Source organism: Nelumbo nucifera, chromosome 1 (assembly GCF_055504915.1).
Source record: "Nelumbo nucifera cultivar China Antique chromosome 1, China Antique-T2T, whole genome shotgun sequence".
NCBI classification, from domain to species: Eukaryota; Viridiplantae; Streptophyta; class Magnoliopsida; order Proteales; family Nelumbonaceae; genus Nelumbo; species Nelumbo nucifera.
Genome location: NC_142649.1, coordinates 26,797,630 through 26,812,044, shown reverse-complemented (window position 1 = coordinate 26,812,044; position 14,415 = coordinate 26,797,630). Strand labels below are relative to the sequence as shown.

General features: G+C 33.4%; 1 protein-coding gene and 1 long non-coding RNA gene across 2 annotated transcripts; one reads left to right on the top strand and one right to left on the bottom strand.

Annotated features, from left to right (window-relative positions):
• Window positions 1-8,000: 8,000 nt before the first annotated feature.
• LOC104609692 (S-protein homolog 24-like) lies at window positions 8,001-8,477 on the top strand. The gene has a single exon (XM_010276064.1). The coding sequence runs from the start codon at window positions 8,001-8,003 to the stop codon at window positions 8,475-8,477; it is 477 nt and encodes a 158-aa protein (XP_010274366.1).
• Window positions 8,478-10,978: 2,501 nt separating this feature from the next.
• LOC148803031 (uncharacterized) lies at window positions 10,979-13,908 on the bottom strand. Its single transcript, XR_016081161.1, has 3 exons — window positions 13,596-13,908; window positions 12,330-13,219; window positions 10,979-11,055 (listed from the first exon to the last, which is right to left on the bottom strand). It is a non-coding gene; the product is annotated as an uncharacterized LOC148803031 (long non-coding RNA).
• Window positions 13,909-14,415: the final 507 nt, after the last annotated feature.

The window sequence follows — 14,415 nt, the reverse complement described above, 5'->3', positions numbered from 1 at the left end:
CCAAACCAATGTCCATCAAATTTCAATAAGAGCTAGGTCCATGTTGGACAAATTGGGCTTGGCCTTAGGCTTCGCTCAAGCTTGTGCCATAGACCCAATTCTTAGGGTTGGGCCAAGGTTGATCAATTTCAACCCAACTAGCCTAGCTGATTGTCATCTCTAGACGCTTGACACTCTACAGATATTTTTGTTTTAAGTCAAAGGATAAATTACCTAAATCTCAATTTTACTTACAACTGTTTTAACCTATCTTGAACTCAGACCTCTCCAAAAACTTCCCTCAACATTTTGGTTAAATTAATTATAGAAACTAACACCTTTATTTAATTTAAGTACACAGATGAGTCTTAAATTACAAAGTTATCCATGCATCTCCATTTAAACATAAACATAATAATAGCAATATCTACTAATAAACAAAAATTATTAGAGATTTGTGAGTTAGAGGGAGGGAGAGGAGAGAAAATGATTTTGTTTAAAAAAGTTAACTTTAATTTTATTTTTATTTCTTGTTTCCTTTATATAATTTTATGAATTTTATGTCTATGGATATATCAATATCTTGAAAAGGAAGAAAAAGATATTTCAATATTCTTATATTTGGGAAAAATTAGATATTTTTAATGTTTAAATGCATGAGATAATCTTCTTCTCTTTACATTACAATGCCAAACTAATAGAAGAGGTCGATATGTAACATTTATCTAAAATGTGGAGAGAGGTTTTTATAGAAGTATGTTTTAGAGATAGTTATAGAATGCCTTTAAGTGTACATATATATAACTATGCATTATTATTTTGACTAATGCTAGTGTGTAGGAAAAAGCTTTAACCTTATTATAAGTGTGACAATATGAACTCCCTCACCTCCCTGAATTGGCATCCTTTTCAATTTTTAACTTTAGCTCTTATGAAATGAGAGGCTGATGTTTTCTCATTACCTAAGCAACATTCATCAAAATTACAATTTTTACATGCATCTATGCATGTTTATGTGTTGTGTGTCTACTTGTAATAGGAGAATTTTCTTTAGCATAATCGTTCAAAAAAGAGTCATCTAAGGGCATTTACAGCACGAATTGTTTTCTTGTTTCCGATTTAAAAAACAAATAAAAACCATTTGATTTGAAAATTGATTGTTATTTTAAACAAAAATGCAAAAAACATGTCCAAGGTTGTGTGTGTGCGGATTTGTTTTATTTTTTGAAAACTAAAACTAAAAACATGTTTCCATCTGATTGTTTAGCATTATGTTCCATAAATCTTATAATTTCTATCCAATAAATTTGTATTTGTTTTAAAACCATTATTTTGTTGGTTCTGAACTCATAGTTCAAAAACATATTTTTTGTTTATGGTTTTTATTTCTGATGTAGTGATTCAAAATATAAATGAAAACAAAAGCACTGATGTTGTATAATGTCCTAGTATGTAATTGTCATACTTTTTGATAAGTTATACTCATGAGCTTTCTTTTTGTAGTCTACCCTGTTGAAATGCTCATGGAAATTATTTGTGAGAATTTTGTTCTATAATAGATTGTGGTGGTTTTAATGTATAACAACTGAACTAGGGGCTTAATGCTCGCTTAGTGACATTAGGTAACATTAAGCTTATTTGATCTCATGAAACAGAAGATGGATGGAACCGGAATGGTGGCACTTCTCAAGTAAGTGATTATTACTTATTTTGGTTCTTATTAATAGTAGAATTATGGGGTTAAAATTGAAAAGATTGCATTAATCCCCTGATATGTTAGTGGTTATCGTTATAAAGTAAACCTACAAATTAAATATTTGCATAGTTTATAACTTTGTTTAACTTTTACACTAAATAAACCACCATTCTAGTTCCCATCATTTATTAAGTCCATGTTTAGGAGTTCCTTTCGCTACATTTGGATGCGATGTAAATCAAGAACCATTGTAAAATTTACATCTGTTCAATTTTTTATGCGTTTGGAAAGGTGTAATTATTATCGACATAAAACTACACTTCGGTTCAGTTTTGTATGCGTTTGGGTGAACTGTAGTTTTATGTCAATAATCGATGTAAAACCTCATCATCTCTAAAGTTTTACATCGATAATCGATGTAAAACTTTACACTCTTCGACCATGGGTATCTAGCTAAGTGAGTACCTGTACTACCTCTTGCTAGTTATCATCATTTTTAAACCGAATGACTTCTGAGAGAGCAGAAGTGCAAATATCCAGACCTCCAAGTCATTGAAGTTTATCTTGAACTTGGGTTTAGCACCACATTTTTTGCAAACTTCCTATGGAAGTTTACCAAAAGTGCATCTTTTCCAGTGTTGATGTTCTAACTTTAGGTGATTGACACCACAGCCATGGTATGAATTTTCTCCACAGAAAAATGTCATCTTCTTTATGAATATATTCCACCTCTCTCAATATTGATACTTGAGAACTCTGATATTGAAGAATCTTTCCCAAAAAAATATCAAATTCATGTGCACAATTGTATTCAAAATTTTGGCAAACTATTTGGGAAATTTCATCCTCTTTACCTAATTGACTATGGATAACCTTGGTGTCTTGGCAACATTGTTTCCTCTTACTGCTTTTGGCATCTCTCGATAATTCATTCTTTGTTTATTATTTACTTATTTATTTTTTATTCTTCACACTTAAACTCATTTCAAGAGCCAAAATTTCAGGCTGACAAGTGTGAAAATGCAGGATGCCAAAGGTTAGGCCCCTATCTAATCCACCCCTCCCAAGACCTTAGCTTGTTGGGACCAACATTGGGTAATTATGACCTTTTTCTTTATCAATTTAACTTGGAACTGAGTTAGAAGTTATGACTGAATATATTTAGATGAGTAAGATTGGTTTCTAGATGATACCAAGTTCTAGAAAAAATGCCTATTAGAACAAAAATACTTAAAAATAGAAACTTAAAAGAGAACCTTTAAGTGGTTACATAGTATATCTTAGTTGGTAACTTGGTATATTTAGTGTTCAGATCCATTTCCCTTGCATGAGAGCTTCCTTTCAATAAAAGAAAGGCAGCAGGACAGGACTTAACAATAAAATAGCTATTTGAGTCTGGGTCCCATATCCTTGAAGTCTGAGTTAGGGGATCTGAATGTAGAATGTTGTAGCTCTTCTAACCTCTGGCGAGGGAGACCTTTTGAGCTTTAACCTCTGGCCCATCTGTGGCTTGGTCTGGAGAATGTACTATGTATAGCTCAAGCATGTAAATGGGCCTAGTCTTAAGGATACCCTTTAACAATTTCAAAACTGTGGCAAATTTACCAGAAAATGTGGATGCACTACTAATACATCTACAGAGACAGGGAGAGTATGTATTTTATTTTAGTAAAACTGGTCTAAATGTTGTATTTTTCCTAAAGTATAGGCTCAAGTCTCATTGAAGTTATTTAAAGTCATTTTTATTGATGAAATATTATATGAAAATCATTCTAAACTCATTCTATTAAATAATTAATATACCGAACGCTTTTCTAGTTCAGTTTATTAAAGTATTCAATGTTCAACTTCAATACATATCCCATGGTTAGGATTTGATTCAAATCCGAATATAAATGCATTGAATTTGAATCTGGGTATATATAACCTGTTTTGATGCATTTGGTATACCCTATTTGAATCAAAACAATTTGTAGCCCTAATTGGATTTTACTAAATTGCCTAGCTTTTAAGCTTATGCCATAAAGAGTAAAGAGAATACATAAACTTTAGATCTTTAGAGTCAAATAACATTATAGTATGTACCAAGATCAAAATTTTGCAACATATCAATGACCCATTAATACGCAAAATTCTCATTCTTTGTTTTCAATTGTCATTTGTCTTGTTTTTCTTATGACTTGGTAATAATGTTTTAGTAACAACAAAGGTAGTAGCAATAGTACCTCAAGTTCAACTCTAAACCATCAGAATTTACATAGATAAACCATCAAAGTTTGGTTTGTTTTTTATCTCATGGACTTGCATAGCATAGTGACTTTTTTTAAAGTTTTAATAATTATTTTTTTAATCATGAATTGAAATTGGTTTGTTGATCTGAATTTGATGATTGTAGAGTACTTTGTCCAATTTCATAAGAAGTATTACTTCAATATCCCTGTGTATATTGATTATTACATCCGTGAGTTGAACTTAACCTAAGCTTATATTGAGTTTTTCTTGGGTGTGTCAAGAGTAATGAAATCAATCTACTAAGGCTAGCGATCTGAAAATGATACAAGCTTGTGCTCAGCATAACAAAATTAATAAAACAAACATGTTGGTTCTATTTGAAGCCATAATGCTTAGCAGACAGGATCATGACTAACTAACCAAATCCAACTACTAAGAGAGTCAGTTGACTAACCAACCATTCTTAGACACAAATGTAGTTGGTTGAATAGGAACAAAATAACAGCTAGTATAATTTTCATTCAAAATAGAGGAACAAAATAAGAAAAAAAAAACAAAGGAATGCGAATGAGACAACAAGAGAGAAGTTTAGTACCTCCTTGGAAAATCGAAGTTGTACTTAGATTAACAGAGTAGCATTTATCAAAGAAGACAAAGCATAAGTGGTGACAATAATGAAGAAATCCTAACAAATAGAGAAAAAGAGACAACATAGATAGGAAAGAGAGAGATATTTACTTAGGAATCAAATGCTGCAGATGTGTCTGAGAGAGAGATCACGAGAGATAGAGAGAATTTCTGATGTGCAACTGTGTGAGAGAGATAGAGATAGAGAGAGCACGAGTGCGAGAGAGAGAGAGAGAGAGAGAGACAACTTATCGAGAGAGAGAGAGTGAGAGAAAGAGAGAGACGACTGAGCAAGGGAGGGATGACTGAGAGTGAGGGAGAGCGAGAGAGGGATGACTAAGAGAGAGAGATAGAGAGAGAGAAGGAGAGAGACGACCGAGTGAGAGAGAGAGAGCAAGAGAGGGACAACTGAAAGAGAGAGAGGGTGGGAGAGGCGCGGATATTTTTAGCAGGCAAGAGAGGGATGACTGAACGAGAGAGGGTGAGAGGAATATTTTACCGGCAGTCGTTTGGCCTCTAGCGGCAGTTTTAATTGACTGCCGCTAACAATCCATCTTTCTAGCCACAGTTGCCAAACAACCAGGTCAAAAACTGCCGCTAGAAATCTATCTTGTTGTAGTGTGTTATTTATTGTGATTCTACGTTTCTATAGAAATTTTTTGGTATTTTTGTTTAATTTCCCTTTTATAGAAGTTTTTGGAGTGGGTATTTTGATAAATTAACTTTTGGATAAATTACAAATTAGCACCTTGTACGATTTTGGGGTTAGTGACATTTAACCACTAGAACTTTCATTTACAATAAAGACTCCCTGAACTTTCAAATTCCAACACTTTGCCCCCTTCATTCGTACTTTGTCAATTTACCTTGTAAATAATTTTTATTCGACTATTATGTGCCAATTAAACATTTCTAAATCCTCAAACTACTCTTTTTCTTAATTTATGGACCATTTTATCCTTGCTCTCACATATTTGTGTAATTCTTCTACTTATGTTTTTTTTTTTTCTTTCTCATACAAAGTGGGTGAAAAAAAAATAATGTACTTTGCCCTATCCATTTTTATAATGTCTTCCTCTTACGTAAAAGGTATATTAGTAAATTAACATTTTTTGCAATTCAATTCATGGGGAGTGGGTAAAGTTCAGGAGAATATTTATTACAAATGAAAGTTCAGGGAGGTACTGCATGAAAGTTCAATGTTGGTTAATTTGATTTTTTTCCGTTTACTTGAATTTCTAATTCTAAAAACCAAAGCGAAAACTGAAATATTGAAAAATGACCTAACCAAAACCTAAAAAAAAAAACAAAAAAATAGAAGTTTAAGGATAATTGAAAATAGGGGGTCTTTATAATACATGATATAAAGAAATATTGAAAATAGAAGTTCAAGGATAATTGCCACTATAATACATGATATCAATATGTAATTTACCAAAAAGAAATATTTCTTTGGAAAGTAGCTTCAGCTTTAATTGATGTCAATGTCAGTTATCTTTTATATTAATGTCACTTTATTTAAAAGAGTAATGGCCCCTATAGGGGTGTGAGGCATTGATTAATACCAAAAAAGAAAAAAAATTAAAAGACCATACTACCTTTTGTTTTCTACCTTGTGAAGGAAGAGAAGAAAGAAGATGGATCTATATCTATACATTAAAATGCAATGTGCCAAGCTAACACTTTCCTGCTCTATGGTTTATTCTCAAAGCCAATTATTATTTTTTTTTGGTCTCTTCTCAAAGGCACTTATCTTTTTTCTGGTTATTTTGAATTTTCTAATTTTAAAATTGAATAAAATAACTCAAGTAACCAATCACTTTTAAGACTTTTAACACTCCTCATTAAAACACTATTAACTCTCTCCCTCTCACCCTTCTTTCCCATTAACTCTTTTAATAATCTCTCCTCATTAATTATGTGATTAACTCTCTACTTCAATAACTCATGCCACTAATCCTCTCTCATCTCCATTTCTCCAATAAGTTGTATAAAAGTCATTAACTTTGTCTATATATATCCTTTTCAATTTAATATATATAGATATATATATATATATGTATATGTATATATGTATGTATTAGATATATTTGCATGCATTAAACTGTAATTATCAGTAAAGACTAATTATAATCCATTTATATTCTATTTGAAAATAAAAAAAATTAATTAACTATAATAAAAATAATTTAGTAAGTTAATTAAATAAAAAATAATTTTTAATTATTGTTATTGATAAAAATATTTTTATTAAAATAATAAAAAGGCTTCAATTAAAAAAAGGAATAAGATAAATTAATATAAAACTAATACAAAAATATCTTACATCTATTAGTTTTATAATTAAATTTTATTAATTTAAAACCAACTTAAGTTCCACTAAAAAATAAAAATTTATATAGTTAATTAAATTTCATATATAAGGAATCTAAATTTAATGAAAATTTAATATACTTAAGTAGATCCAATTTTTAGTAATTTAACAAATTAATAAAATATATTAGTTTTAAACATAGTTTAATTATTTTAAAATCAATTTAAGTTTCATTTATAAATAAGGAAAATTATAATAATCTCCTTGGGTTTTCTAACAATCCTATGAAACTCCCCAATGTTTTGACTTTAGCAAAAACTTCTTCTATTGTTTTGACAAAAGGTGCAAATACCTTTCTTTATTAGTCAACATTCCAAATAAAAAAAAATATTGATGTAATGTATTAATTTTACTTTACTGCAGCCTTTTTATTACACTTCTCAAAAAGGTTAAGTAGAATTATTCTTTAAAATTTGAACAGAAAAATAAATTAATGGGAGGAGGGGGTAAAGTTGAAACTTTAAGTTATGCTTGACATTGCTTTAACAATGATAAAGGCTGTAATTATGTCATCAGTTTGGAGTAGTATAGCACATCCCCCTAAGGCTGTAACTATGTCAGTTTGGATGGGATTTAGCTGCATCAATAAACCCTGGTGAGGAAAAAGAGTCATTTCAAGTCTCAGACATATCCGGCCAGAGACGAGTCCTTACCAACTGAGCTAGATAATTGGCACCTTTACGTTACTATCTTGTGGACGTTTACATGAAACGTACTTGGGTGATCTGTACCAGGAATCAATGAGCAGGGAATAACTAACTTCAACGTCTAGTACAACAGATAAAATAATTAAGTGGAGAGACCCTCTAATAAATGGAGCCAAGTTTGCAAGTTTAAAGAGTGATGATCCAGAGAGAAGGGTCACTCTGGGTAAACTCTGTGTGCCCTAACGTGCCAGCTCTCATTGGCTTAAAAGTTCTACACCAACCAGTGATGAACAAGCTATGATTCACTCAGCGTAGCCACTCCTACTGGTTCATCACACTCTATTAAAAGGGGTTAACTCTCTTCTTCCCTCCCACATTAATTATTCTCATCAGTTATATATATACCAACGTTGAACAACATTAACAGCATATCAAGAGATCCGAAATGGGTACTCAGTTTCGCTGGAGCTTCATGCATGTGGTAGCCATGGCGCTGATAGTGCTCAATTTGAGCCATTCATCAATGGTGGTATCAGGAGCTTACTACAAAGAAATTCATGTGATATTGATCAACATGTTGGAGCCTGGGAAGAACCTCCACGTTCACTGCAAATCGAAGGATGACGATTTGGGTGACCACGTCATCGGTTATAACCAGAACTATACTTGGAGTTTTCATGACAACCTGTTCGACACAACACTCTTCTGGTGTGGGATGGATTGGACAAGGACAGGAGGGTCTACTGTAAGCGGTAGCTTCGAAATATACCATGCAAAAAGGGATTTATATCGATGCAGCAGTTATTGTACCTGGGCGATCATGAAAGCTGGCCTTTATTCTTTCAATAGGGCTACGGGTGAATGGGAATATTTCTTCGGCTGGCCTTCGATGATTAGTAAAGGGTCCGACATGAAGCCATAAAATTTCTGTCTCAAAACATGAATAAAAGGGTTTTTCTTTTCCCCTGCAATTGTTTAGTTTAGATTTAGTACATTTGAATGTTTTGATGGCTTTGTTCTTGGTTGTGACATGACCCCTTTTACTTCTCAAAGCTTCGTCTTTGGATTTCTGACCAGGTTTAGGTTTAGTAGGTTTAGGGTTTGTTGTTATTGTTATTATTTTATAACTGGGTTTGAACTTTCAATATCTAAGCGAATAATTAATCATGGTCCTTGGAAACTATTGGATGGGTTCATGCGCATCTTTGCTCATTGAATTCAAAATTTTGTTATTAAATTAAGGATATAACTTGCTGAAATCACCCCTGAAGTTTCTGACCTTTACTGAAACCTCCCCTGAGGTTTGATAATTGCATTAACCTCTCCTGAACTTTTTAATACAATTGCAAGTAGACCTCTTTTTGTTAGAATCTTCTACCAAGAGTCACAGAAATGTCCAAAGTTTTCATGCAATTTCTTCTTGGCTGGTTTCTATAGAAAAGCTAATGCAAGCTTTATAAACAACAAAAAATTTAGAATTTTAAAGTTGCAGCTTTACCTTTGAATGATTGATATGAAGACAAATTTGGAACAAAAATTCAATTTTAGATAAGAGATTGGAAAGGGGCTAGCAATTCATAGGAAGAGAAAATTTGGAAAACAAACATTATGGTAAAAAAATAATGACATGAGTATTTTGGACATTTTCATGCCTCTTTTTAGAGGATTCTAACAAAGGGGATCTACTTGTAACTATGTTAGGATGTTCAGGGGAGGTGATTGCCTGATTGCATTTATCAATTTGAAGGGAGGTTTCAGCAATGGTCAAAAACTTTAGGGGAGGTTTCAGTAGTTTACCCTTAAAGTAAAGCCAAATTTGGTATTATACCAGAACATTCTTGGAAAGTTTATTGTTTTTTTAAAGGGTGAATTATATATTACTACCTTGTACTTTGGGGGTAGTAGTAATTATCCTCTTGAACTATCATTAATTTGCAATAAAGGCCCCCCTGGACTTTCATATTCTAATAGACTCCCTTTGTATTCTTTCAATTGTTAACTTTGAAAAATATTCTCATGCGGCTATTTGAGTTTTCTAAATCTCCAAACAACCTTTTTTCCAGCAATTTTTAAAACAAATTTTGGGGTTCAGTTGAGCATTTTCTTTTTCAATTTCCATTTTTAATTTTGTTTAACAACTTCCCCTTTGACCCCTTTTTCCCCAAAGTGCTGGTTGTGGGATTCGATTCTGCGTCAACAATGGAATATACCAGCTAACACACCAATTAGCCAATTCTCGGTCGATCATTTATTAATGGTTTATTTAATTGATATCAATTGCATGTTGTGTCACTAAAAGAAAAATGACTTTTAGCGAGAGTCCCCAAAATTGTGGTTAGAGACTTTATCCGTAGTCGGCAAACTGCCGCTAAAAGGGTTTTTACTGGCAGTCGTGGCTACCGCTATTACTGGTGAGACAACCGCAAAAAGGTTTTTTAGCAGCAGCTGTGACTATTGCTAAATCTGACTTGGCTGTCGCTAAAAGGTTGGTGCGTGTTTTTTAGCGGCAGCCATGAACTTCTTTGGCGGCAGTCGCGACTGCCTCTAAAAGTATAATTTTTTTTTTCAAATAACTTATTTTTTTATTTTTTTCTAATTTTCTTCAAATTACCTGTTTTCTCTTCTTTGTATTCATTTAAATCAAAATAAAATATGAAAATAAAAAAACATCAATTACAAATAAAATTAAAAAAATTCTCCATTCAAAATATTTGAATCACAAATACATTTTAATTTCAATTTGATAAATTCTTGGCTTGTACAAGAATTTCTTTTCTCTGTGCTTTTCAATTTTTCCATATTCTCAGCTTTTGCTGCTTTTCAATTTCTTTTCTCTATCTCGCTCTGCCGTAGTAGGCCTACAAGTTCATTCAATTGCTCTTTGATCTCCTTAAGTTCAATTTCCTTCTCCCACAATTGGCACCTGTTGACACACAAACCAAAACATAAGAATTTGAAGAGGGAGTATGAAATTGGCATCAAACATACAGAAAAGAACAACCTTTTCACTGCTAATTTCAGTTCGCATCTCATGTTCCCTTGTACCCAAAAAAGAATGTATCTTCCCCAAGTAGTTAAGTCAAGAAATAATCCATTTCTTCTATTTTATTTTGTAAGTTGATTTTTTTTTCTTTTTATAGTTTTGTATGATGGAATTTCCTATAAACATGATCAATTTTAATCCATTTGGTATAGTTTCTAATCATCCATTAGGCGTTGAGTGTACCTAGATCAGTATATCAGTTCTCAGGTCAATTTCAGTATATCAGTTCTCATGTCTAGTCCACATGGTCAAGAAGGCTTCCAAAGTGTAATTTATAGTTATACAACCTAGATAGCAATACCTGATTTGGAAATAATAATAATAATAATAATAATAATAATAAAGATGGAGCACATATTGTGATTAAGATGAGAATACCTGACATCTTCTTCTATTTGTCTCCAAGGGCCCTTGCAACATCAGTTGAGGAAATTCTAGGATTAGTTTTCTTTATATTCTGCCAATGTACAATCAGACGGGTCGTGTTCAATGTTGTTGGAATTCGGAAGAGATAAAAGAAGCATAAGTAAAACAGAATATATCCAGACAATAATATAACTATATAAATATAGGGTTTGGCTATGATACCAAAAATACATGATACCGGAAAGGTGTGAAAGGAAATGTTGGTTGGAGCACATATAAATATAAGGTGTGGGTAGAGTTGTTGTGGGTATAGGAAATCCTTACAGTTTACACGAGAAAATGTTAACTATCATTTTCATGATGGTTTTTGTTGCTGCAACCAATGGAAGTCCAGGCTAGAGTTGAATTCATAGGTTGGAGCCCAAGCCCCAAGCTATAAGCTTAGCTCATTTTCAGTTGGGGCTTTAGATATTGCATTAAGGAATGCTAATCCTACTCTAAGAGAGTAGGAATGATTCCATTTACAGCATGTGTTCAGTTCAAGGTGAACCCATTGCTTTGCAAGCATTCATGTAAGGGCTCTCTAATTCTATAACACCCTGTAGCACTAACCCCATTTAGAAAGGGTCAATGCCCTAAAATGGGAAAATGTAAGGCAAAAGTTTGGTTGGTCATCCCACCATATAGTGCACCCTAACTTTCATATAAGAGATGCCTCTAATTTAGAGGATTGGTCATTAGGGCACATCCTAATTTTGATATATTTGTCATAGAGAATAATCCAGTAGTCAAGATGGTATCGCCAGTGGGCCTGGTGTGTTAGAATTGACAAGAGGCACAATTCAACTTACTAAATCATGTTAATGGTAGCAATGTTTACTTGTTCATGGGGTTGGCATTCCCCTTTTTTATTTTGAATGTTTTTATAAGGGAGCAAGTAGGGCACATCCATTTCTTTTTTTTTTTACAAATGAGCACATCTATGATTAAATGACTAGCTCTTGTTTTTCTTTTGGGGCCAAAGGATGTCCCTTTACTCTCTGCTGAAGTGAGCGTTATCCATTTACAGATTTAGAGCAATAACCAGCTCTTACTCCCGAGGAGCTTTGGGCGCATTGCTAGCTAGTATACGACATAACACGACGAGCAACATTCAACAATCTGAGAAAATGGATAGACGAGCTCAGAGAGTTTGGAGATTCAGACTTGGTGATTGTGTTGTTGGGCAAATTAGGATATGTTGGTCGGAAAAGAAGCTTGAACCAATTACAGGCAACACAATCCTTATAATATGTAATCTGAAAGAAAAAACTAAATTCACGACAGCATGCAAAGAAACTAAGGATTCTACCCTCTACAACTTACGTCTCTTTCACTTTGTGAGAAGTGAAAGAACCCAGACATTGCCCTCTTTGGTGCACTCGGCTCCTTTTTCCTTTTCTGTTTTCTCTTCTTTTCATCTCCCTCCTTGGGTTTCCTTTTAGCTGAAGGTGCCTTAAAAGCAGAGGAATCTTTCTTGACTTCCTTTTTGGTAGGATTCTGGCACAAAAAGAAACAGGTGTTATAAATAGAAGAAGATCCTCCAATTATTCAACTTAAGCAAACAAAATCAAATCAAAGTTATATGCCTCTTTTTTGTCTCCACTTTCACTAGCTTCAGATTCCTCCTCTCCACAATCATCAGTTGGAGAGCCACCATCATCCTTATCTGCAACAAAATCTTCATCCTGGAGAAATTGCAACAAATCCAAGTACATCAGGAGATTTAGTAATGCCCCTATATGAAACATGACATAAAAATCCTCAAAAGTGTTTTGTAGAGATTAAGAGGGTGTTCACTAATATGCATGATATGATCATGCATATCTGATATAGTAGTGAAACTGTGAAACAGGGATTTTGGATGAAATGTTAAAAACATCAAAATATCTGATGTGTTTGGTCGCCCTTCCAACACCTCATAACCAGAGCCCAACTGTGAACAGATGTCTCTGTTTCATATGAGGTGATGGCTAAATCTCAAACTGAACCACCCCCTAAGAAGCCACCTGTTGATCTTTGCTGCAACATCACGACTAAGGCACAATTTCATCCTTGCAATGCTCAAAGCATAAACAGTTTTTACAGCCAAAGTTTTTATGGCTTTCACCTAGTCCAATGCATCATCGCCTTAATCCATGCACCAACTGTTCAATGGGCCGTCATCTTTTCACACAAAACAAAATCATGCAGACTGCCAAAAGATATATGGAAATCTGTTGCAGCATCAAAAGAGTGAAATAAAATCAATAAAAGCCATCCATTCAATTTTCATAAACGAGATGATGAACTCCTGTTGGATAGAAACATTTGCCACGTTATTTCTATTAATACTGTTCTAAAGTCGAATAATTAATATGAGAAATAACATGATGTCATGATATATTCAGACATCAATTTAGAAATGTGAAATGTGAACTTACAAAAAAAAAAAAAATAGAAATGTGAAAACTTGGACAAAAAAAAATTATATGACCATTACATCCCAGTCTTACCATTCAGTTGGAATCCCAATTCGCAAGAAATTGTTATTTATAGATATATTAGAGATAGTCTTATAGCAGAAACTAATATGTGGGGTGATATGATCACCTCATTGGCTCCAGTTGTATCATCCAAATGGAAACTCCAACATCACTTCATTTTTTCCCTGAAGCTGTGTTTGTGAAACATCTTCTAAAGACACTTCAAATGCCTACTTAGATCCTACCAGAAAACTCAGCATATTCCCTGCAAAAGGCAAGTTCCAAGAACATTGAGAACAAGAATCCAAGCCATACAAGGATTGAAACTGGCTATATCTTTTGGTTATTTAGACCTCAAAGTAGGAGATGATTTTAGTGTTGTATAGACTGGTTAAAAGAGATTAGCAACTTCGATTTATAGCCAACACCTGAAGGAAGCAAGCTTCCATGTATCCAGATTGCACACCTTATTTAACTTGATTCCTAATAGTGCCAGTTCCTAGGGGCTAACAGTATTGATCTATATGGGGGGCCTGACCTAGATGGCAGACAATTGTAAATATCAAATTATGAAATGTATGCAATATAAGTACTTCTTAGATGATTATAGCGAAGTGATATCCTTTCAATTACATTTCTGCAATAAAATTTGGTTTAACTATTATCCATAAATAGCCACTCAAACATTAAAACTACAGATAAAGTGAAGGGACAAACTATGACAAAGGTAGCCAGCTCAAAGGTCAGAGAGGAACCCAACTTGCATATGAAAAAGAGCTAACTCAAAATTTTCTTGGTCCTAAAGGTAGGGTTTTTTGTTGGGAACTATTCCATGTGGAAGACTTTGCAAAAAAGGGGACGGAATTGGTACCTCTGACTCATCATAAATGCGTTCTCTTTGATGCAAGGGAGCAAAGAAGAAACTATGGAATCTTAGGTGTGCAAAG

Coding starts and splice junctions, on each gene's coding strand:
- LOC104609692 (XM_010276064.1), top strand. CDS start 8,001: ATGGGTACTCAGTTTCGCTGGAGCTTCATGCATGTGGTAGCCATGGCG.